Source organism: Oncorhynchus masou, unplaced genomic scaffold (genome assembly GCF_036934945.1).
Source record: "Oncorhynchus masou masou isolate Uvic2021 unplaced genomic scaffold, UVic_Omas_1.1 unplaced_scaffold_1024, whole genome shotgun sequence".
Lineage (NCBI taxonomy): Eukaryota > Metazoa > Chordata > Actinopteri > Salmoniformes > Salmonidae > Oncorhynchus > Oncorhynchus masou.
In genome coordinates this window covers 163,638-189,333 of record NW_026999929.1, presented here as the reverse complement: position 1 = coordinate 189,333, position 25,696 = coordinate 163,638, and the positions used below count along the sequence as shown (strand labels likewise).

Here is a 25,696-nt window from a genome sequence, read left to right as displayed (position 1 = left end):
TAATATATTAAACTATCCTCTAGTGGTACAGAGTGTGATTAATATATTAAACCTCTAGAGGTACAGAGTGTGATTAATATATTAAACTATCCTCTAGAGGTACAGAGTGTGATTAATATATTAAAACCTCTAGAGGTACAGAGTGTGATTAATATATTAAACTATCCTCTAGAGGTACAGAGTGTGATTAATATATTAAACCTCTAGAGGTACAGAGTGTGATTAATATATTAAACCTCTAGAGGTACAGAGTGTGATTAATATATTAAACTATCCTCTAGAGGTACAGAGTGTGATTAATATATTAAACCTCTAGTGGTACAGAGTGTGATTAATATATTGAACCTCTAGTGGTACAGAGTGTGATTAATATATTAAACCTCTAGTGGTACAGAGTGTGATTAATATATTAAACCTCTAGAGGTACAGAGTGTGATTAATATATTAAACCTCTAGAGGTACAGAGTGTGATTAATATATTAAACCTCTAGAGGTACAGAGTGTGATTAATATATTAAACCTCTAGTGGTACAGAGTGTGATTAATATATTAAACCTCTAGAGGTACAGAGTGTGATTAATATATTAAACTATCCTCTAGAGGTACAGAGTGTGATTAATATATTGAACTATCCTCTAGAGGTACAGAGTGTGATTAATATATTGAACTATCCTCTAGAGGTACAGAGTGTGATTAATATATTAAACCTCTAGAGGTACAGAGTGTGATTAATATATTAAACTATCCTCTAGAGGTACAGAGTGTGATTAATATATTAAACTATCCTCTAGAGGTACAGAGTGTGATTAATATATTAAACCTCTAGAGGTACAGAGTGTGATTAATATATTAAACCTCTAGAGGTACAGAGTGTGATTAATATATTAAACTATCCTCTAGTGGTACAGAGTGTGATTAATATATTAAACCTCTAGAGGTACAGAGTGTGATTAATATATTAAACTATCCTCTAGTGGTACAGAGTGTGATTAATATATTAAACCTCTAGAGGTACAGAGTGTGATTAATATATTAAACCTCTAGAGGTACAGAATGTGATTAATATATTAAACCTCTAGAGGTACAGAGTGTGATTAATATATTAAACCTCTAGAGGTACAGAGTGTGATTAATATATTGAACCTCTAGAGGTACAGAGTGTGATTAATATATTAAACCTCTAGAGGTACAGAGTGTGATTAATATATTAAACCTCAAGAGGTACAGAGTGTGATTAATATATTAAACTATCCTCTAGAGGTACAGAGTGTGATTAATATATTAAACCTCTAGAGGTACAGAGTGTGATTAATATATTAAACCTCTAGAGGTACAGAGTGTGATTAATATATTAAACCTCTAGAGGTACAGAGTGTGATTAATATATTAAACCTCTAGAGGTACAGAGTGTGATTAATATATTAAACCTCTAGAGGTACAGAGTGTGATTAATATATTAAACCTCTAGAGGTACAGAGTGTGATTAATATATTAAACTATCCTCTAGAGGTACAGAGTGTGATTAATATATTAAACCTCTAGAGGTACAGAGTGTGATTAATATATTAAACCTCTAGTGGTACAGAGTGTGATTAATATATTAAACCTCTAGTGGTACAGAGTGTGATTAATATATTAAACCTCTAGAGGTACAGAGTGTGATTAATATATTAAACTATCCTCTAGAGGTCGAGTGGTGCAGAGTGTGGTGGTGTTTAGGACCTCAGGAGCGTTGGCCTGGCTGGGCGTATCAGGAGCGGGGTCTCTGCTGGAACGCACCGGATTGGCCCAGGCTGTCAGAGAGGGGCGGAGCTTCAGAGGGTCAAAGGTTACGAACGTTACTGTGGGAGGTGAGTCAGGGGTCTGCCAGACGGTGCAAGGTTTTGTTTTAGCCCAGCACTAATACCGCTCAACCAATGAACTGCTCCTCAAGGCCTTGCTCGGTGTAATTGGGTGTGTTAGTGCTGGGCTGTAACCAAAGCCTGCTCTGTTTGAGTTCTCCAGATCCTCAGAACTGTTCAACTATTAAACACTGTTAGCTTTTTGGTCAAAGCTTTTTGTTAAAAAATCTCTCTCTTCTTCTCTCCTCATCCCCTCTCCTTTTTCTCCTTCGCTCTCTTCTCTCTCCTCCTCTTTCTTCTCAATCTCCCTCTCTCCATTCTCTCCTTCCCTCTCTTCCTCTCTCCCTCTCTCCTCTCCCTCTCCGTTCTCTCGTTCCCTCTCTTCCTCTCTCCTCTCCCTCTCCGTTCTCTCGTTCCCTCTCTCCCTCTCCGTTCTCTCCTTCTCTCTCCTCCTCTTTCTTCTCAATCTCCCTCTCTCTTCTCTCCTTCCCTTTCTTCTCTCTCCTTCTCTCCTACTCTCCCTCTTTCCTTCCTACTCTCCTTCTTCTCTCCTCTCCATTCTCTCCATTCTCTCCTTCCTTCTGTTCTTCTCTCCCTTTCTTCTTCTTCTCTCTCTCTCCTTTCTCTCCCTCCCTCCCTCTTTTCTTATCTTATCCTCTCCCTCTCCTTTCTCTCCTTCCCTCTTCTCTCTCCCTCTCTCTCTCCGTTCTTTCCTTCCCTCTCTTCTCTCTCCTCCTCTCTCCCTCTCTTCTCTCCTCTCTCTCTCCTTTCCTCCCTTCCTCTCTCCCTCTCTCCTCTCTCTCTCTCCGTTCTCTCGTTCCCTCTCTCCCTCTCCGTTCTCTCCTTCTCTCTCCTCTCTCCTTCCCTCTCCATTCTCTCCTTCTTCTCTTCTTCCTTCTCTGTTCTCTCCTTCCCTCTCTTCTCTCTCCCTCTCCTCCTCCCCCAGGTGTGCAGGATGATGTGTGTTTGTGGTTGTTCAACTGCCCTGCAGCAGGTTTTGAGTGTTTGTCCAGACCAGGTCACATGGCCGTCTGTTCCTCGGTCTGTCACTCTGACTACTGTCACAACCAGGGCATCTGTACCCACCACCCTCACCAACCACCCCTCTGCCAGTAAGAACACACACACACACACACACACACACACACAGACAGTAAAAAGAGACATCACAAGACATGCTAATAAATGTACAGTGCCTTGTGAAAGTATTCGGCCCCCTTGAACTTTGCGACCTTTTGCCACATTTCAGGCTTCAAACATAAAGATATAAAACTGTATTTGTTTGTGAAGAATCAACAACAAGTGGGACACAATCATGAAGTGGAACGACATTTATTGGATATTTCAAACTTTTTGACAAATCACAAACTGAAAAATTGGGCGTGCAAAATTATTCAGCCCCCTTTACTTTCAGTGCAGCAAACTCTCTCCAGAAGTTCAGTGAGGATCTCTGAATGATCCAATGTTGACCTAAATGACTAATGATGATAAATACAATCTACCTGTGTGTAATCAAGTCTCCGTATAAATGCACCTGCACTGTATACGTGCACCTGCACTCCGTCTCTCTCCAGGTGCTCCGTCTCTCTCTCCAGGTGCTCTGTCTCTCTCTCCAGGTGCTCTGTATTCTCTCTCTCCAGGTGCTCTGTCTCTCTCTCCAGGTGCTCTGTATTCTCTCTCCAGGTGCTCTGTATTCTCTCTCTCCAGGTGCTCTGTATTCTCTCTCTCCAGGTGCTCTGTCTCTCTCTCCAGGTGCTCTGTATTCTCTCTCTCCAGGTGCTCTGTATTCTCTCTCTCCAGGTGCTCTGTATTCTCTCTCTCCAGGTGCTCTGTCTCTCTCTCCAGGTGCTCCGTCTCTCTCCAGGTGCTCCGTCTCTCCCAGGTGCTCCGTCTCTCTCCAGGTGCTCTGTCTCTCTTTCCAGGTGCTCTGTATTCTCTCTCTCCAGGTGCTCTGTCTCTCTCTCCAGGTGCTCCGTCTCTCTCCAGGTGCTCTGTCTCTCTTTCCAGGTGCTCTGTATTCTCTCTTTCCAGGTGCTCTGTATTCTCTCTCTCCAGGTGCCCTGTGGGGGATCATTTCTGGTTCATGGGTCGTCGTTGTGACGTGAGGATGACGCAGCAGTGGCTGGTGGGGGCGTGCCTTGGTGTGCTGGTTGCCATAGTTACACTAATTGGCGCCGTGGCCTGGCTGGCGGTGCGACGATACAGAGCCATGTTGATAAAGACTAAAGTAGACCAGACACGGAGCAGGTACCCACCACACCACACACCACACACCACACACCACACCACACCCATCACACCACACCACACCCACCACACCACACACCCACCCACCACACCACACACCACACACCACACACCACACCACACCCATCACACCACACCCGCCACACCACACCCATAACACCACACCCACCACACCCACCCACCACACCACACGCCACCACACCCACCACACACCACACCCAACACCCCCCCACACACACACCCACCACACCCACCACACCACACACCACACCACACAATACACCCAAAACACCCACCAAACCACACACCACACACACACCCACCACACCCACCACACCCACCACACCACACACCATACCACACACCACACACACACCCACCACACCCACCACACCACACACCACACCACACACCCACCCACCCACCCACCACACCACACCACACCACACACCACACACCCACCCACCCACCACACCACACCACACACCACCACACCACCCACCACACCACACACCACACCACACACCCACCCACCCACCACACCACACCACACACCACCACACCACCCACCACACCCACCCACCACACACCACACCACACACACACCCACCACACCACCCACCACACCACAAACCACACCACACACCACACCACACACCACCCACCCACCACACACCACACCCCACACCACCCACCACCAAACCACACACCACACCACACACACACCCACCACACCACCCACACACCACACCACCCACACACCACACCACACCACACACCACCACACCCACCACACACACCACACCACACCCACCCACCCACCACACCACCCACACACCACACCCACCACACCACACACCACCACACCAACCACACACCCACCCACCACACCACACCACACGCCACCACACCCAACACCCCTCCCACACACACACCCACCACACACACACCCACCACACCCACCACACCACACCACACCCACCACACCACACACCACACCCACCAAACCACACACCACACACACACCCACCACACCCACCACACCACACACCACACCACACACCACACCACACACCACACCACCCACCACCAAACCACACACCACACACCACACAATCACCCACCACACCACACACCACACAATCACCCACCACACCATACCACACACCACACCATACCACCCACCACACCACACACCACCCACCACCCACCCACCACGCCACGCCACCCACCACACCACAAACCACACCACACACCACCCACCACCCACCACACACCACACCCCACACCACCCACCACCAAACCACACACCACACCCACACACACCCACCACACTACCCACCCACCACACACCCACCACACTACCCACCCACCACACACCACACCACACGCCACCACACCCACCACACTCACCACACCACACCACACACACCACACCAACCACACCCACCACACAACACCACACACCACACACCACAATCACCACACCACGCCCACCACACCCACACACACACATACCACACACACACCACACAACACCACACACACCACACACACCACACCACACCCACCACACCCACACACACACATACCACACACACACCACACCACACAACACCACACACAACACCACACCACACACACACACCTGTTAGTAGCTCTATTTGTTAGTATTGAGGGAGTAGAGTAGTGAAAATAGAACCAGGAAATGATGGGTGGAGGAACTGAACTGGTTCCTATTGTATTACATTATAAACCCATCTCTGTTCTGGTACTGAACTGGTTTCTATTGTATTACATTATAAACCCATCTCTGTTCTGGTACTGAACTGGTTCATATTGTATTACATTATAAACCCATCTCTGTTCTGGTTGGTACTGAACTGGTTCCTATTGTATTACATTATAAACCCATCTCTGTTCTGGTTGGTACTGAACTGGTTTCTATTGTATTACATTATAAACCCATCTCTGTTCTGGTACTGAACTGGTTTCTATTGTATTACATTATAAACCCATCTCTGTTCTGGTTGGTACTGAACTGGTTTCTATTGTATTACATTATAAACCCATCTCTCTTCTGGTTGGTACTGAACTGGTTCCTATTGTATTACATTATAAACCCATCTCTGTTCTGGTTGGTACTGAACTGGTTTCTATTGTATTACATTATAAACCCATCTCTGTTCTGGTACTGAACTGGTTTCTATTGTATTACATTATAAACCCATCTCTGTTCTGGTTGGTACTGAACTGGTTTCTATTGTATTACATTATAAACCCATCTCTGTTCTGGTTGGTACTGAACTGGTTTCTATTGTATTACATTATAAACCCATCTCTGTTCTGGTTGGTACTGAACTGGTTTCTATTGTATTACATTATAAACCCATCTCTGTTCTGGTACTGAACTGGTTTCTATTGTATTACATTATAAACCCATCTCTGTTCTGGTTGGTACTGAACTGGTTCATATTGAATTACATTATAAACCCATCTCTGTTCTGGTTGGTACTGAACTGGTTCATATTGTATTACATTATAAACCCATCTCTGTTCTGGTACTGAACTGGTTTCTATTGTATTACATTATAAACCCATCTCTGTTCTGGTACTGAACTGGTTTCTATTGTATTACATTATAAACCCATCTCTGTTCTGGTACTGAACTGGTTTCTATTACATTATAAACCCATCTCTGTTCTGGTACTGAACTGGTTTCTATTGTATTACATTATAAACCCATCTCTGTTCTGGTACTGAACTGGTTTCTATTGTATTACATTATAAACCCATCTCTGGTTGGTACTGAACTGGTTCCTATTGTATTACATTATAAACCCATCTCTGTTCTGGTACTGAACTGGTTTCTATTGTATTACATTATAAACCCATCTCTGTTCTGGTTGGTACTGAACTGGTTCCTATTGTATTACATTATAAACCCATCTCTGTTCTGGTACTGAACTGGTTTCTATTGTATTACATTATAAACCCATCTCTGTTCTGGTACTGAACTGGTTCCTATTGTATTACATTATAAACCCATCTCTGTTCTGGTACTGAACTGGTTTCTATTGTATTACATTATAAACCCATCTCTGTTCTGGTTGGTACTGAACTGGTTCATATTGTATTACATTATAAACCCATCTCTGTTCTGGTACTGAACTGGTTTCTATTGTATTACATTATAAACCCATCTCTGTTCTGGTACTGAACTGGTTTCTATTGTATTACATTATAAACCCATCTCTGTTCTGGTACTGAACTGGTTTCTATTGTATTACATTATAAACCCATCTCTGTTCTGGTACTGAACTGGTTCATATTGTATTACATTATAAACCCATCTCTGTTCTGGTACTGAACTGGTTTCTATTGTATTACATTATAAACCCATCTCTGTTCTGGTACTGAACTGGTTCATATTGTATTACATTATAAACCCATCTCTGTTCTGGTACTGAACTGGTTTCTATTGTATTACATTATAAACCCATCTCTGTTCTGGTACTGAACTGGTTCATATTGAATTACATTATAAACCCATCTCTGTTCTGGTTGGTACTGAACTGGTTCATATTGTATTACATTATAAACCCATCTCTGTTCTGGTACTGAACTGGTTCATATTGTATTACATTATAAACCCATCTCTGTTCTGGTACTGAACTGGTTCATATTGTATTACATTATAAACCCATCTCTGTTCTGGTACTGAACTGGTTTCTATTGTATTACATTATAAACCCATCTCTGTTCTGGTACTGAACTGGTTCCTATTGTATTACATTATAAACCCATCTCTGTTCTGGTACTGAACTGGTTCCTATTGTATTACATTATAAACCCATCTCTGTTCTGGTACTGAACTGGTTTCTATTGTATTACATTATAAACCCATCTCTGTTCTGGTACTGAACTGGTTCATATTGTATTACATTATAAACCCATCTCTGTTCTGGTACTGAACTGGTTTCTATTGTATTACATTATAAACCCATCTCTGTTCTGGTTGGTACTGAACTGGTTCATATTGAATTACATTATAAACCCATCTCTGTTCTGGTTGGTACTGAACTGGTTCCTATTGTATTACATTATAAACCCATCTCTGTTCTGGTACTGAACTGGTTTCTATTGTATTACATTATAAACCCATCTCTGTTCTGGTACTGAACTGGTTTCTATTGTATTACATTATAAACCCATCTCTGTTCTGGTACTGAACTGGTTTCTATTGTATTACATTATAAACCCATCTCTGTTCTGGTACTGAACTGGTTCATATTGAATTACATTATAAACCCATCTCTGTTCTGGTACTGAACTGGTTCATATTGAATTACATTATAAACCCATCTCTGTTCTGGTTGGTACTGTCTCTCTCTGATCCAACCCATCTCTGTTCTGGTTGGTACTGTCTCTCTCTGATCCAACCCATCTCTGTTCTGGTTGGTACCGTCTCTCTCTCTCTCTGTGTCTGATCCAACCCATCTCTGTTCTGGTTGGTACCGTCTCTCTCTGATCCAACCCATCTCTGTTCAGGTTGGTACTGTCTCTCTCTGATCCAACCCATCTCTGTTCTGGTTGGTACCGTCTCTCTCTGATCCAACCCATCTCTGTTCTGGTTGGTACCGTCTCTCTCTGATCCAACCCATCTCTGTTCTGGTTGGTACTATCTCTCTCTCTCTCTGTGTCTGATCCAACCCATCTCTGTTCTGGTTGGTACTGTCTCTCTCTGATCCAACCCATCTCTGTTCTGGTTGGTACTATCTCTCTCTCTCTGTGTCTGATCCAACCCATCTCTGTTCTGGTTGGTACCGTCTCTCTCTGATCCAACCCATCTCTGTTCAGGTTGGTACTATCTCTCTCTCTGTGTCTGATCCAACCCATCTCTGTTCTGGTTGGTACCGTCTCTCTCTGATCCAACCCATCTCTGTTCTGGTTGGTACCGTCTCTCTCTGATCCAACCCATCTCTGTTCTGGTTGGTACCGTCTCTCTCTGATCCAACCCATCTCTGTTCAGGTTGGTACCGTCTCTCTCTGATCCACTACCAGGTTCTAAAGTTACTTCAGAAACAACTGACAACTGACCCTCCCTGTTTCCTGGCATCGCACTTCCTGTTCAACCTGACTTCCTGTTTCTGGTGTGAAAACACGGGCGTCTCCCTTCCGACAGAGTGTGTGTGTGTGTGTGTTATAGATATCATAACATAACCTGGTTTATTGACCTTTGTGCGTGTGCGTGTGTGCGTGCATGTGCGTGTGCGTGTGTGCGTGCATGCGTGTGTGTTAGCTACCGTAGGTTCAACCACTTTGACGAGCTGTCGGTCGTTTCTGGGGCGGTCCATCGGTGGATCAGCTGACTCGTTGGATAACCCCGTCTTCACCCGCTCCGACGAGTTGCTACACCGGAGGGCGCTCGACCGCACCTGCTGTTACCACGACGATACGCTGTCCCTGGCCTCCACCTGCCCTAGCAACGGAACACACCTCAACACAGTCTACCCACACAAGTTGGTGACACACACACACAGAGAACACACACAGAGAGAACACACACACACACAGAACACACACAGAGAACACACACACAGAGAGAACACACACAGAGAGAACACAACTCAACACCGTCTACCCACACAAGTTGGTGACACACACACACAGAGAACACACACACACAGAGAACACACACACAGAGAGAACACACACAGAGAGAACACACACACAGAGAGAACACACACATACACTAACACAGAGAACACACACACACAGAGAGAACACACACAGAGAGAATACACACAGAGAGAACACCCACAGAGAACACACACACAGAGAGAACACACACACAGAGAACACACACAGAGAACACACACACACAGAGAACACACACACAGAGAACACACACACAGAGAGAACACACACACACAGAGAACACACACACAGAGAACACACACACACAGAGAGAACACACACACACAGAGAACACACACAGAGAGAACACACACACAGAGAGAACACACACATACTGTAACACAGAGAGAACACACACAAACTGTAACACAGAGAGAACACACACAAACTGTAACACAGAGAGAACACACACATAAACTGTAACACAGAGAACACACACATACTGTAACACAGAGAGAACACACACATACTGTAACACAGAGAGAACACACACATACTGTAACACAGAGAGAACACACACATAAACTGTAACACAGAGAGAACACACACAAACTGTAACACAGAGAGAACACACACATAAACTGTAACACAGAGAGAACACACACATAGTGTAACACAGAGAGAACACACACATACTGTAACACAGAGAGAACACACACAAACTGTAACACAGAGAGAACACACGTAAACTGTAACACAGAGAGAACACACATAAACTGTAACACAGAGAGAACACACACATAAACTGTAACACAGAGAGAACACACACAAACTGTAACACAGAGAGAACACACACATAAACTGTAACACAGAGAGAACACACACATACTGTAACACAGAGAGAACACACACAAACTGTAACACAGAGAGAACACACACATACTGTAACACAGAGAGAACACACACATACTGTAACACAGAGAGAACACACGTAAACTGTAACACAGAGAGAACACACAAACTGTAACACAGGTGTATGAGAGAGAACTATAGTAAAACGTTGTCATGGTTCCCACCTCATCCCTTTCTCCCCACCAGTTCCCAGTACGGCTGGGCGGTCAGCGAGGTCAGCCTGGCGGAGTGTGTGTTGGATTCTGGGAAAGCCAGTGACCTGTCAGTGTGCAGCTGGCCCATAGAACCCATCCAGTGGACACCATTCCCCCTGCTACAGCAACTATCTACAACACACAGAACCACCCCGGTACCTACAGACTACAACCCTTCCCCCTGCTACAGCAACTATCCTCTACACACAGAACCACCCCGGTACCTACAGACTACAACCCTTCCCCCTGCTACAGCAACTATCCTCTACACACAGAACCACCCCGGTACCTACAGACTACAACCCTTCCCCCTGCTACAGCAACTATCCTCTACACACAGAACCACCCCGGTACCTACAGACTACAACCCTTCCCCTGCTACAGCAACTATCCTCTACACACAGAACCACCCCGGTACCTACAGACTACAACCCTTCCCCCTGCTACAGCAACTATCCTCTACACACAGAACCACCCCGGTACCTACAGACTACAACCCTTCCCCTGCTACAGCAACTATCCTCTACACACAGAACCACCCCGGTACCTACAGACTCCTCTACAACAGAACCACCCCGGTACCTACAGACTACAACCCTTCCCCCTGCTACAGCAACTATCCTCTACACACAGAACCACCCCGGTACCTACAGACTACAACCCTTCCCCCTGCTACAGCAACTATCCTCTACACACAGAACCACCCCGGTACCTACAGACTACAACCCTTCCCCCTGCTACAGCAACTATCCTCTACACACAGAACCACCCCGGTACCTACAGACTACAACCCTTCCCCCTGCTACAGCAACTATCCTCTACACACAGAACCACCCCGGTACCTACAGACTACAACCCTTCCCCCTGCTACAGCAACTATCCTCTACACACAGAACCACCCCGGTACCTACAGACTACAACCCTTCCCCCTGCTACAGCAACTATCCTCTACACACAGAACCACCCCGGTACCTACAGACTACAACCCTTCCCCCTGCTACAGCAACTATCCTCTACACACAGAACCACCCCGGTACCTACAGACTACAACCCTTCCCCCTGCTACAGCAACTATCCTCTACACACAGAACCACCCCGGTACCTACAGACTACAACCCTTCCCCCTGCTACAGCAACTATCCTCTACACACAGAACCACCCCGGTACCTACAGACTACAACCCTTCCCCCTGCTACAGCAACTATCCTCTACACACAGAACCACCCCGGTACCTACAGACTACAACCCTTCCCCCTGCTACAGCAACTATCCTCTACACACAGAACCACCCCGGTACCTACAGACTACAACCCTTCCCCCCTGCTACAGCAACTATCCTCTACACACAGAACCACCCCGGTACCTACAGACTACAACCCTTCCCCTGCTACAGCAACTATCCTCTACACACAGAACCACCCCGGTACCTACAGACTACAACCCTTCCCCTGCTACAGCAACTATCCTCTACACACAGAACCACCCCGGTACCTACAGACTACAACCCTTCCCCTGCTACAGCAACTATCCTCTACACACAGAACCACCCCGGTACCTACAGACTACAACCCTTCCCCTGCTACAGCAACTATCCTCTACACACAGAACCACCCCGGTACCTACAGACTACAACCCTTCCCCCTGCTACAGCAACTATCCTCTACACACAGAACCACCCCGGTACCTACAGACTACAACCCTTCCCCCTGCTACAGCAACTATCCTCTACACACAGAACCACCCCGGTACCTACAGACTACAACCCTTCCCCCTGCTACAGCAACTATCCTCTACACACAGAACCACCCCGGTACCTACAGACTACAACCCTTCCCCCTGCTACAGCAACTATCCTCTACACACAGAACCACCCCGGTACCTACAGACTACAACCCTTCCCCTGCTACAGCAACTATCCTCTACACACAGAACCACCCCGGTACCTACAGACTACAACCCTTCCCCTGCTACAGCAACTATCCTCTACACACAGAACCACCCCGGTACCTACAGACTACAACCCTTCCCCCTGCTACAGCAACTATCCTCTACACACAGAACCACCCCGCTACAGCAACTATCCTCTACACACAGAACCACCCCGGTACAACCAACCCTTCCCCCTGCTACAGCAACTATCCTCTACACACAGAACCACCCCGGTACCTACAGACTACAACCCTTCCCCTGCTACAGCAACTATCCTCTACACACAGAACCACCCCGGTACCTACAGACTACAACCCTTCCCCCTGCTACAGCAACTATCCTCTACACACAGAACCACCCCGGTACCTACAGACTACAACCCTTCCCCCTGCTACAGCAACTATCCTCTACACACAGAACCACCCCGGTACCTACAGACTACAACCCTTCCCCTGCTACAGCAACTATCCTCTACACACAGAACCACCCCGGTACCTACAGACTACAACCCTTCCCCCTGCTACAGCAACTATCCTCTACACACAGAACCACCCCGGTACCTACAGACTACAACCCTTCCCCTGCTACAGCAACTATCCTCTACACACAGAACCACCCCGGTACCTACAGACTACAACCCTTCCCCCTGCTACAGCAACTATCCTCTACACACAGAACCACCCCGGTACCTACAGACTACAACCCTTCCCCTGCTACAGCAACTATCCTCTACACACAGAACCACCCCGGTACCTACAGACTACAACCCTTCCCCCTGCTACAGCAACTATCCTCTACACACAGAACCACCCCGGTACCTACAGACTACAACCCTTCCCCCTGCTACAGCAACTATCCTCTACACACAGAACCACCCCGGTACCTACAGACTACAACCCTTCCCCCTGCTACAGCAACTATCCTCTACACACAGAACCACCCCGGTACCTACAGACTACAACCCTTCCCCCTGCTACAGCAACTATCCTCTACACACAGAACCACCCCGGTACCTACAGACTACAACCCTTCCCCTGCTACAGCAACTATCCTCTACACACAGAACCACCCCGGTACCTACAGACTACAACCCTTCCCCCTGCTACAGCAACTATCCTCTACACACAGAACCACCCCGGTACCTACAGACTACAACCCTTCCCCCTGCTACAGCAACTATCCTCTACACACAGAACCACCCCGGTACCTACAGACTACAACCCTTCCCCCTGCTACAGCAACTATCCTCTACACACAGAACCACCCCGGTACCTACAGACTACAACCCTTCCCCCTGCTACAGCAACTATCCTCTACACACAGAACCACCCCGGTACCTACAGACTACAACCCTTCCCCCTGCTACAGCAACTATCCTCTACACACAGAACCACCCCGGTACCTACAGACTACAACCCTTCCCCCTGCTACAGCAACTATCCTCTACACACAGAACCACCCCGGTACCTACAGACTACAACCCTTCCCCCTGCTACAGCAACTATCCTCTACACACAGAACCACCCCGGTACCTACAGACTACAACCCTTCCCCCTGCTACAGCAACTATCCTCTACACACAGAACCACCCCGGTACCTACAGACTACAACCCTTCCCCCTGCTACAGCAACTATCCTCTACACACAGAACCGCCCCGGTACCTACAGACTACAACCCTTCCCCCTGCTACAGCAACTATCCTCTACACACAGAACCACCCCGGTACCAACTACAACCCTTCACCCTGCTACAGCAACTATCCTCTACACACAGAACCACCCCGGTACCTACAGACTACAACCCTTCCCCCTGCTACAGCAACTATCCTCTACACACAGAACCACCCCGGTACCTATAGACTACAACCCTTCCCCTGCTACAGCAACTATCCTCTACACACAGAACCACCCCGGTACTTACAGACTACAACCCTTCCCCCTGCTACAGCAACTATCTACAACACACACAGAACCACCCCGGTACCTACAGACTACAACCCTTCCCCCTGCTACAGCAACTATCCTCTACACACAGAACCACCCCGGTACCTACAGACTACAACCCTTCCCCCTGCTACAGCAACTATCCTCTACACACAGAACCACCCCGGTACCTACAGACTACAACCCTTCCCCCTGCTACAGGAACTATCCTCTACACACAGAACCACCCCGGTACCTACAGACTACAACCCTTCCCCTGCTACAGCAACTATCCTCTACACACAGAACCACCCCGGTACCTACAGACTACAACCCTTCCCCTGCTACAGCAACTATCCTCTACACACAGAACCACCCCGGTACCTACAGACTACAACCCTTCCCCCTGCTACAGCAACTATCCTCTACACACAGAACCACCCCGGTACCTACAGACTACAACCCTTCCCCCTGCTACAGCAACTATCCTCTACACACAGAACCACCCCGGTACCTACAGACTACAACCCTTCCCCCTGCTACAGCAACTATCCTCTACACACAGAATCACCCCGGTACCTACAGACTACAACCCTTCCCCCTGCTACAGCAACTATCCTCTACACACAGAACCACCCCGGTACCTACAGACTACAACCCTTCCCCCTGCTACAGCAACTATCCTCTACACACAGAACCACCCCGGTACCTACAGACTACAACCCTTCCCCCTGCTACAGCAACTATCCTCTACACACAGAACCACCCCGGTACCTACAGACTACAACCCTTCCCCCTGCTACAGCAACTATCCTCTACACACAGAACCACCCCGGTACCTACAGACTACAACCCTTCCCCCTGCTACAGCAACTATCCTCTACACACAGAACCACCCCGGTACCTACAGACTACAACCCTTCCCCTGCTACAGCAACTATCCTCTACACACAGAACCACCCCGGTACCTACAGACTACAACCCTTCCCCCTGCTACAGCAACTATCCTCTACACACAGAACCACCCCGGTACCTACAGACTACAACCCTTCCCCCTGCTACAGCAACTATCCTCTACACACAGAACCACCCCGGTACCTACAGACTACAACCCTTCCCCTGCTACAGCAACTATCCTCTACACACAGAACCACCCCGGTACCTACAGACTACAACCCTTCCCCCTGCAACAGCAACTATCCTCTACACACAGAACCGCCCCGGTACCTACAGACTACAACCCTTCCCCTGCTACAGCAACTATCCTCTACACACAGAACCGCCCGGTACCTACAGACTACAACCCTTCCCCCTGCTACAGCAACTATCCTCTACACACAGAACCACCCCGGTACCTACAGACTACAACCCTTCCCCCTGCTACAGCAACTATCCTCTACACACAGAACCACCCCGGTACCTACAGACTACAACCCTTCCCCCTGCTACAGCAACTATCCTCTACACACAGAACCACCCCGGTACCTACAGACTACAACCCTTCCCCCTGCTACAGCAACTATCCTCTACACACAGAACCACCCCGGTACCTACAGACTACAACCCTTCCCCCTGCTACAGCAACTATCCTCTACACACAGAACCGCCCCGGTACCTACAGACTACAACCCTTCCCCTGCTACAGCAACTATCCTCTACACACAGAACCGCCCGGTACCTACAGACTACAACCCTTCCCCCTGCTACAGCAACTATCCTCTACACACAGAACCACCCCGGTACCTACAGACTACAACCCTTCCCCCTGCTACAGCAACTATCCTCTACACACAGAACCACCCCGGTACCTACAGACTACAACCCTTCCCCCTGCTACAGCAACTATCCTCTACACACAGAACCACCCCGGTACCTACAGACTACAACCCTTCCCCCTGCTACAGCAACTATCCTCTACACACAGAACCACCCCGGTACCTACAGACTACAACCCTTCCCCCTGCTACAGCAACTATCCTCTACACACAGAACCACCCCGGTACCTACAGACTACAACCCTTCCCCTGCTACAGCAACTATCCTCTACACACAGAACCACCCCGGTACCTACAGACTACAACCCTTCCCCCTGCTACAGCAACTATCCTCTACACACAGAACCACCCCGGTACCTACAGACTACAACCCTTCCCCTGCTACAGCAACTATCCTCTACACACAGAACCACCCCGGTACCTACAGACTACAACCCTTCCCCCTGCTACAGCAACTATCCTCTACACACAGAACCACCCCGGTACCTACAGACTACAACCCTTCCCCCTGCTACAGCAACTATCCTCTACACACAGAACCACCCCGGTACCTACAGACTACAACCCTTCCCCCTGCTACAGCAACTATCTACAACACACAGAACCACCCCGGTACCTACAGACTACAACCCTTCCCCCTGCTACAGCAACTATCCTCTACACACAGAACCACCCCGGTACCAACTACAACCCTTCACCCTGCTACAGCAACTATCCTCTACACACAGAACCACCCCGGTACCTACAGACTACAACCCTTCCCCCTGCTACAGCAACTATCCTCTACACACAGAACCACCCCGGTACCTACAGACTACAACCCTTCCCCCTGCTACAGCAACTATCCTCTACACACAGAACCACCCCGGTACCTATAGACTACAACCCTTCCCCCTGCTACAGCAACTATCCTCTACACACAGAACCACCCCGGTACTTACAGACTACAACCCTTCCCCTGCTACAGCAACTATCTACAACACACAGAACCACCCCGGTACCTACAGACTACAACCCTTCCCCCTGCTACAGCAACTATCCTCTACACACAGAACCACCCCGGTACCTACAGACTACAACCCTTCCCCCTGCTACAGCAACTATCCTCTACACACAGAACCACCCCGGTACCTACAGACTACAACCCTTCCCCCTGCTACAGGAACTATCCTCTACACACAGAACCACCCCGGTACCTACAGACTACAACCCTTCCCCCTGCTACAGCAACTATCCTCTACACACAGAACCACCCCGGTACCTACAGACTACAACCCTTCCCCCTGCTACAGCAACTATCCTCTACACACAGAACCACCCCGGTACCTACAGACTACAACCCTTCCCCCTGCTACAGCAACTATCCTCTACACACAGAACCACCCCGGTACCTACAGACTACAACCCTTCCCCCTGCTACAGCAACTATCCTCTACACACAGAACCACCCCGGTACCTACAGACTACAACCCTTCCCCCTGCTACAGCAACTATCCTCTACACACAGAACCACCCCGGTACCTACAGACTACAACCCTTCCCCCTGCTACAGCAACTATCCTCTACACACAGAACCACCCCGGTACCTACAGACTACAACCCTTCCCCCCTGCTACAGCAACTATCCTCTACACACAGAACCACCCCGGTACCTACAGACTACAACCCTTCCCCCTGCTACAGCAACTATCCTCTACACACAGAACCACCCCGGTACCTACAGACTACAACCCTTCCCCTGCTACAGGAACTATCCTCTACACACAGAACCACCCCGGTACCTACAGACTACAACCCTTCCCCCTGCTACAGCAACTATCCTCTACACACAGAACCACCCCGGTACCTACAGACTACAACCCTTCCCCCTGCTACAGCAACTATCCTCTACACACAGAACCACCCCGGTACCTACAGACTACAACCCTTCCCCCTGCTACAGCAACTATCCTCTACACACAGAACCACCCCGGTACCTACAGACTACAACCCTTCCCCCTGCTACAGCAACTATCCTCTACACACAGAACCGCCCCGGTACCTACAGACTACAACCCTTCCCCCTGCAACAGCAACTATCCTCTACACACAGAACCGCCCGGTACCTACAGACTACAACCCTTCCCCCTGCTACAGCAACTATCCTCTACACACAGAACCACCCCGGTACCAACTACAACCCTTCCCCCTGCTACAGCAACTATCCTCTACACACAGAACCACCCCGGTACCTACAGACTACAACCCTTCCCCCTGCTACAGCAACTATCCTCTACACACAGAACCACCCCGGTACCTATAGACTACAACCCTTCCCCCTGCTACAGCAACTATCCTCTACACACAGAACCACCCCGGTACTTACAGACTACAACCCTTCCCCTGCTACAGCAACTATCTACAACACACAGAACCACCCCGGTACCTACAGACTACAACCCTTCCCCCTGCTACAGCAACTATCCTCTACACACAGAACCACCCCGGTACCTACAGACTACAACCCTTCCCCCTGCTACAGCAACTATCCTCTACACACAGAACCACCCCGGTACCTACAGACTACAACCCTTCCCCCTGCTACAGGAACTATCCTCTACACACAGAACCACCCCGGTACCTACAGACTACAACCCTTCCCCCTGCTACAGCAACTATCCTCTACACACAGAACCACCCCGGTACCTACAGACTACAACCCTTCCCCCCCCGGTGCTACAGCAACTATCCTCTACACACAGAACCACCCCGGTACCTACAGACTACAACCCTTCCCCCTGCTACAGCAACTATCCTCTACACACAGAACCACCCCGGTACCTACAGACTACAACCCTTCCCCCTGCTACAGCAACTATCCTCTACACACAGAACCACCCCGGTACCTACAGACTACAACCCTTCCCCTGCTACAGCAACTATCCTCTACACACAGAACCACCCCGGTACCTACAGACTACAACCCTTCCCCCTGCTACAGCAACTATCCTCTACACACAGAACCACCCCGGTACCTACAGACTACAACCCTTCCCCCTGCTACAGCAACTATCCTCTACACACAGAACCACCCCGGTACCTACAGACTACAACCCTTCCCCCTGCTACAGCAACTATCCTCTACACACAGAACCACCCCGGTACCTACAGACTACAACCCTTCCCCCTGCTACAGCAACTATCCTCTACACACAGAACCACCCCGGTACCTACAGACTACAACCCTTCCCCCTGCTACAGCAACTATCCTCTACACACAGAACCACCCCGGTACCTACAGACTACAACCCTTCCCCCTGCTACAGCAACTATCCTCTACACACAGAACCACCCCGGTACCTACAGACTACAACCCTTCCCCCTGCTACAGCAACTATCCTCTACACACAGAACCACCCCGGTACCTACAGACTACAACCCTTCCCCCTGCTACAGGAACTATCCTCTACACACAGAACCGCCCCGGTACCTACAGACTACAACCCTTCCCCCTGCAACAGCAACTATCCTCTACACACAGAACCGCCCCGGTACCTACAGACTACAACCCTTCCCCCTGCTACAGCAACTATCCTCTACACACAGAACCGCCCCGGTACCTACAGACTACAACCCTTCCCCCTGCTACAGCAACTATCCTCTACACACAGAACCACCCCGGTACCTACAGACTACAACCCTTCCCCCTGCTACAGCAACTATCCTCTACACACAGAACCACCCCGGTACCTACAGACTACAACCCTTCCCCCTGCTACAGCAACTATCCTCTACACACAGAACCACCCCGGTACCTACAGACTACAACCCTTCCCCCTGCTACAGCAACTATACTCTACACACAGAACCGCCCCGGTACCTACAGACTACAACCCTTCCCCCTGCTACAGCAACTATCCTCTACACACAGAACCGCCCGGTACCTACAGACTACAACCCTTCCCCCTGCTACAGCAACTATCCTCTACACACAGAACCGCCCCGGTACCTACAGACTACAACCCTTCCCCCTGCTACAGCAACTATCCTCTACACACAGAACCGCCCCGGTACCTACAGACTACAACCCTTCCCCTGCTACAGCAACTATCCTCTACACACAGAACCGCCCCGGTACCTACAGACTACAACCCTTCCCCCTGCTACAGCAACTATCCTCTACACACAGAACCGCCCGGTACCTACAGACTACAACCCTTCCCCTGCTACAGCAACTATCCTCTACACACAGAACCGCCCCGGTACCTACAGACTACAACCCTTCCCCCTGCTACAGCAACTATCCTCTACACACAGAACCGCCCGGTACCTACAGACTACAACCCTTCCCCCTGCTACAGCAACTATCCTCTACACACAGAACCGCCCCGGTACCTACAGACTACAACCCTTCCCCCTGCTACAGCAACTATCCTCTACACACAGAACCACCCCGGTACCTACAGACTACAACCCTTCCCCCTGCTACAGCAACTATCCTCTACACACAGAACCACCCCGGTACCTACAGACTACAACCCTTCCCCCTGCTACAGCAACTATCCTCTACACACAGAACCACCCCGGTACCTACAGACTACAACCCTTCCCCCTGCTACAGCAACTATCCTCTACACACAGAACCACCCCGGTACCTACAGACTACAACCCTTCCCCCTGCTACAGCAACTATCCTCTACACACAGAACCACCCCGGTACCTACAGACTACAACCCTTCCCCCTGCTACAGCAACTATCCTCTACACACAGAACCACCCCGGTACCTACAGACTACAACCCTTCCCCCTGCTACAGCAACTATCCTCTACACACAGAACCACCCCGGTACCTACAGACTACAACCCTTCCCCCTGCTACAGCAACTATCCTCTACACACAGAACCACCCCGGTACCTACAGACTACAACCCTTCCCCCTGCTACAGCAACTATCCTCTACACACAGAACCACCCGGTACCTACAGACTACAACCCTTCCCCCTGCTACAGCAACTATCCTCTACACACAGAACCACCCCGGTACCTACAGACTACAACCCTTCCCCCTGCTACAGCAACTATCCTCAACACACAGAACCACCCCGGTACCTACAGACTACAACCCTTCCCCCTGCTACAGCAACTATCCTCTACACACAGAACCACCCCGGTACCTACAGACTACAACCCTTCCCCCTGCTACAGCAACTATCCTCTACACACAGAACCACCCCGGTACCTACAGACTACAACCCTTCCCCCTGCTACAGCAACTATCCTCTACACACAGAACCACCCCGGTACCTACAGACTACAACCCTTCCCCTGCTACAGCAACTATCCTCTACACACAGAACCACCCCGGTACCTACAGACTACAACCCTTCCCCCTGCTACAGCAACTATCCTCTACACACAGAACCACCCCGGTACCTACAGACTACAACCCTTCCCACTGCTACAGCAACTATCCTCTACACACAGAACCACCCCGGTACCTACAGACTACAACCCTTCCCCCTGCTACAGCAACTATCCTCTACACACAGAACCACCCCGGTACCTACAGACTACAACCCTTCCCCTGCTACAGCAACTATCCTCTACACACAGAACCACCCCGGTACCTACAGACTACAACCCTTCCCCCTGCTACAGCAACTATCCTCTACACACAGAACCACCCCGGTACCTACAGACTACAACCCTTCCCCCTGCTACAGCAACTATCCTCTACACACAGAACCACCCCGGTACCTACAGACTACAACCCTTCCCCTGCTACAGCAACTATCCTCTACACACAGAACCACCCCGGTACCTACAGACTACAACCCTTCCCCCTGCTACAGCAACTATCCTCTACACACAGAACCACCCCGGTACCTACAGACTACAACCCTTCCCCCTGCTACAGCAACTATCCTCTACACACAGAACCACCCCGGTACCTACAGACTACAACCCTTCCCCCTGCTACAGCAACTATCCTCTACACACAGAACCACCCCGGTACCTACAGACTACAACCCTTCCCCCTGCTACAGCAACTATCCTCTACACACAGAACCACCCCGGTACCTACAGACTACAACCCTTCCCCCTGCTACAGCAACTATCCTTAACACACAGAACCACCCCGGTACCTACAGACTACAACCCTTCCCCCTGCTACAGCAACTATCCTCTACACACAGAACCACCCCGGTACCTACAGACTACAACCCTTCCCCCTGCTACAGCAACTATCCTCTACACACAGAACCACCCCGGTACCTACAGACTACAACCCTTCCCCCTGCTACAGCAACTATCCTCTACACACAGAACCACCCCGGTACCTACAGACTACAACCCTTCCCCCTGCTACAGCAACTATCCTCTACACACAGAACCACCCCGGTACCTACAGACTACAACCCTTCCCCCTGCTACAGCAACTATCCTCTACACACAGAACCACCCCGGTACCTACAGACTACAACCCTTCCCCTGCTACAGCAACTATCCTCTACACACAGAACCACCCCGGTACCTACAGACTACAACCCTTCCCCCTGCTACAGCAACTATCCTCTACACACAGAACCACCCCGGTACCTACAGACTACAACCCTTCCCCTGCTACAGCAACTATCCTCTACACACAGAACCACCCCGGTACCTACAGACTACAACCCTTCCCCCTGCTACAGCAACTATCCTCTACACACAGAACCACCCCGGTACCTACAGACTACAACCCTTCACCCTGCTACAGCAACTATCCTAGATAGAGAGGAGAAGAGAGAGACAGAGGAAGAGATAGAGAGGGAGAAAGAGACAGAGGACGAGATAGAGAAGGAGAAAGAGAGAGGTAGAGATAGAGAGGGAGAAAGAGACAGGGGAAGAGATAGAGGGAGAAGAGAGAGACAGAGGAAGAGATAGAGAAGGAGAAAGAGAGAGGTAGAGTTAGAGAGGGAGAAGAGAGAGACAGGAAGAGACAGGGGTAGAGATAGAGAGGGAGAAGAGAGAGACAGAAAGAGACAGAGGAAGAGATAGAGAAGGAGAAAAGAGAGACAGAAAGAGACAGAGGAAGAGATATAGAAGGAGAAAGAGACAGAGGTAGAGATAGAGAGAGACAGAAAGAGACAGAGGAAGAGATGGAGAGGGAGAAAGAGACAGAGGAAGAGATAGAGAGGGAGAAGAGAGAGACAGAAAGAGACAGAGGAAGAGATAGATAGAGAGAAAGAGACAGAGGAAGAGATAGAGAGGGAGAAGAGAGAGACAGAAAGAGACAGAAAGAGACAGAGGTAGAGAGAGAGAAAGAGACAGAGGAAGAGATAGAGAGGGAGAAAGAGACAGAGGTAGAGTTAGAGATGGTAAGCTGTTGTTTGTTTGTTTGTCCAGGTGAGGGCGCTGCGTCCTCGGTCCTACTGTGAAGGTATGGAGCTGGTGGAACTGGAGAAGAGCTGGACGGCCTAGCAACCACTGAACCGTTTAGTGGAGTCAGTCGTGAGGAAAGGTTGAACAACTGAATCACTGAATAAACTGATTCACTGAGTCAATGGTATCTCTGAATCACTGAATAAACTATCACTGAATCGCTGAGTCACTGAATAAACTGTATAACTGAATCACTGAATAAACTGTATCACTGATTCACTGAATCACTCAGTCAATGGGATAACTGAATCACTGAATAAACTGTATCACTGATTCACTGAATCACTCAGTCAATGGTATCACTGAATCATGACTCACTCTTATTGACTGTCTTGAACTTAACACTGATTCTGTAGCCCTTCCCATGATTATACAGAGGAAAGGTGCATGTTTGTGTGTGTGTGTGTGTGTGTGTGTGTGTGTGTGTGTGTGTGTGTGTGTGTGTGTGTGTGTGTGTGTGTGTGTGTGTGTGTGTGTGTGTGTGTGTGTGTGTGTGTGTGTGTGAGAGAGAGAGAGAGAGAGAGAGAGAGAGAGAGAGAAATAAAACACATTTATTCTGTTTTGTTATTGTTGTCAGTTGTGTCCATGAGTATTCAACTAGGCTTGAAATGATTGACATTTCCCCTCTCTCTGTAGTCACAAAGCTAGAAGCTGAGAGAGGTGGCCCCTAGTAAAGACTCAACATCTGTCTGTGGTCATGAAGTGGAGAGAGTTGGCCCCTAGTAAAGACTCAACATCTGTCTGTGGTCATGAAGCTGAGAGAGGTGGCCCCTAGTAAAGACTCAACATCTGTCTGTGGTCATGAAGCTGAGAGAGTTGGCCCCTAGTAAAGACTCAACATCTGTCTGTGGTCATGAAGCGGAGAGAGGTGGCCCCTAGTAAAGACTCAACATCTGTCTGTGGTCATGAAGCGGAGAGGGTGGCCCCTAGTAAAGACTCAACATCTGTCTGTGGTCATGAAGCGGAGAGAGGTGGCCCCTAGTAAAGACTCAACATCTGTCTGTGGTCATGAAGCTGAGAGAGGTGGCCCCTAGTAAAGACTCAACATCTGTCTGTGGTCATGAAGCTGAGAGAGGTGGCCCCTAGTAAAGACTCAACATCTGTCTGTGGTCATGAAGCTGAGAGAGGTGGCCCCTAGTAAAGACTCAACATCTGTCTGTGGTCATGAAGCTGAGAGAGGTGGCCCCTAGTAAAGACTCAACATCTGTCTGTGGTCATGAAGCTGAGAGAAGTGGCCCTTAGTAAAGACTCAACATATTTTTGCAAATGTGCATACTGTATATATTTGTGTGTAAACATACAGTTGAAGTCGGAAGTTTATATACACTTAGGTTGGAGTCATTAAAAAACGTTTTTCAACCACTCCACAAATTTCTTGTTAAACTATAGTTTTGGCATGTAGGTAAGGACATCTACTTTGTGCATGACATACATTTTCCAACAATTGTTTACAGACAGATTATTTCACTTATAATTCACTGTATCACAATTCCTGTGGGTCAGAAGATCACATTCACTAAGTTGACTGTGCCTTTAAACAGCTTTGAAAATTCCAGAAAATGATGTCATAGCTTTAGAAGCTTCTGATAGGCTAATTGACAACATTTGAGTCAATTGGAGGTGTACCTGTGGATGTATTTCAAGGCCTACCTTCAAACCCAGTACCTCTTTGCTTGACATCGTAAGGAAAATCAAAAGAAATAAGCCAACACCTCAGAAAAGAAATTGTAGACCTCCACAAGTCTGGTTCATCCTTGGGAGCAATATCCAAATGCCTGAGGGTACCACATTCATCTGTACAAACAATAGTTCGCAAGTATAAACTCCATGG

The 25,696-nt window shown here is 48.9% G+C and overlaps 1 protein-coding gene across 1 annotated transcript; it reads left to right on the top strand.

Annotated features, from left to right (window-relative positions):
• The first annotated feature begins 1,678 nt into the window (after nucleotides 1–1,678).
• On the top strand, nucleotides 1,679–23,904 carry LOC135528713 (interphotoreceptor matrix proteoglycan 2-like). Its single transcript, XM_064957807.1, has 6 exons — nucleotides 1,679–1,850; nucleotides 2,788–2,953; nucleotides 3,897–4,088; nucleotides 9,391–9,447; nucleotides 10,827–10,905; nucleotides 23,830–23,904. Exons 2-6 carry the CDS (start codon nucleotides 2,865–2,867, stop codon nucleotides 23,902–23,904), a joined length of 492 nt encoding a protein of 163 aa, XP_064813879.1. The 5' UTR covers nucleotides 1,679–1,850; nucleotides 2,788–2,864.
• Nucleotides 23,905–25,696: the final 1,792 nt, after the last annotated feature.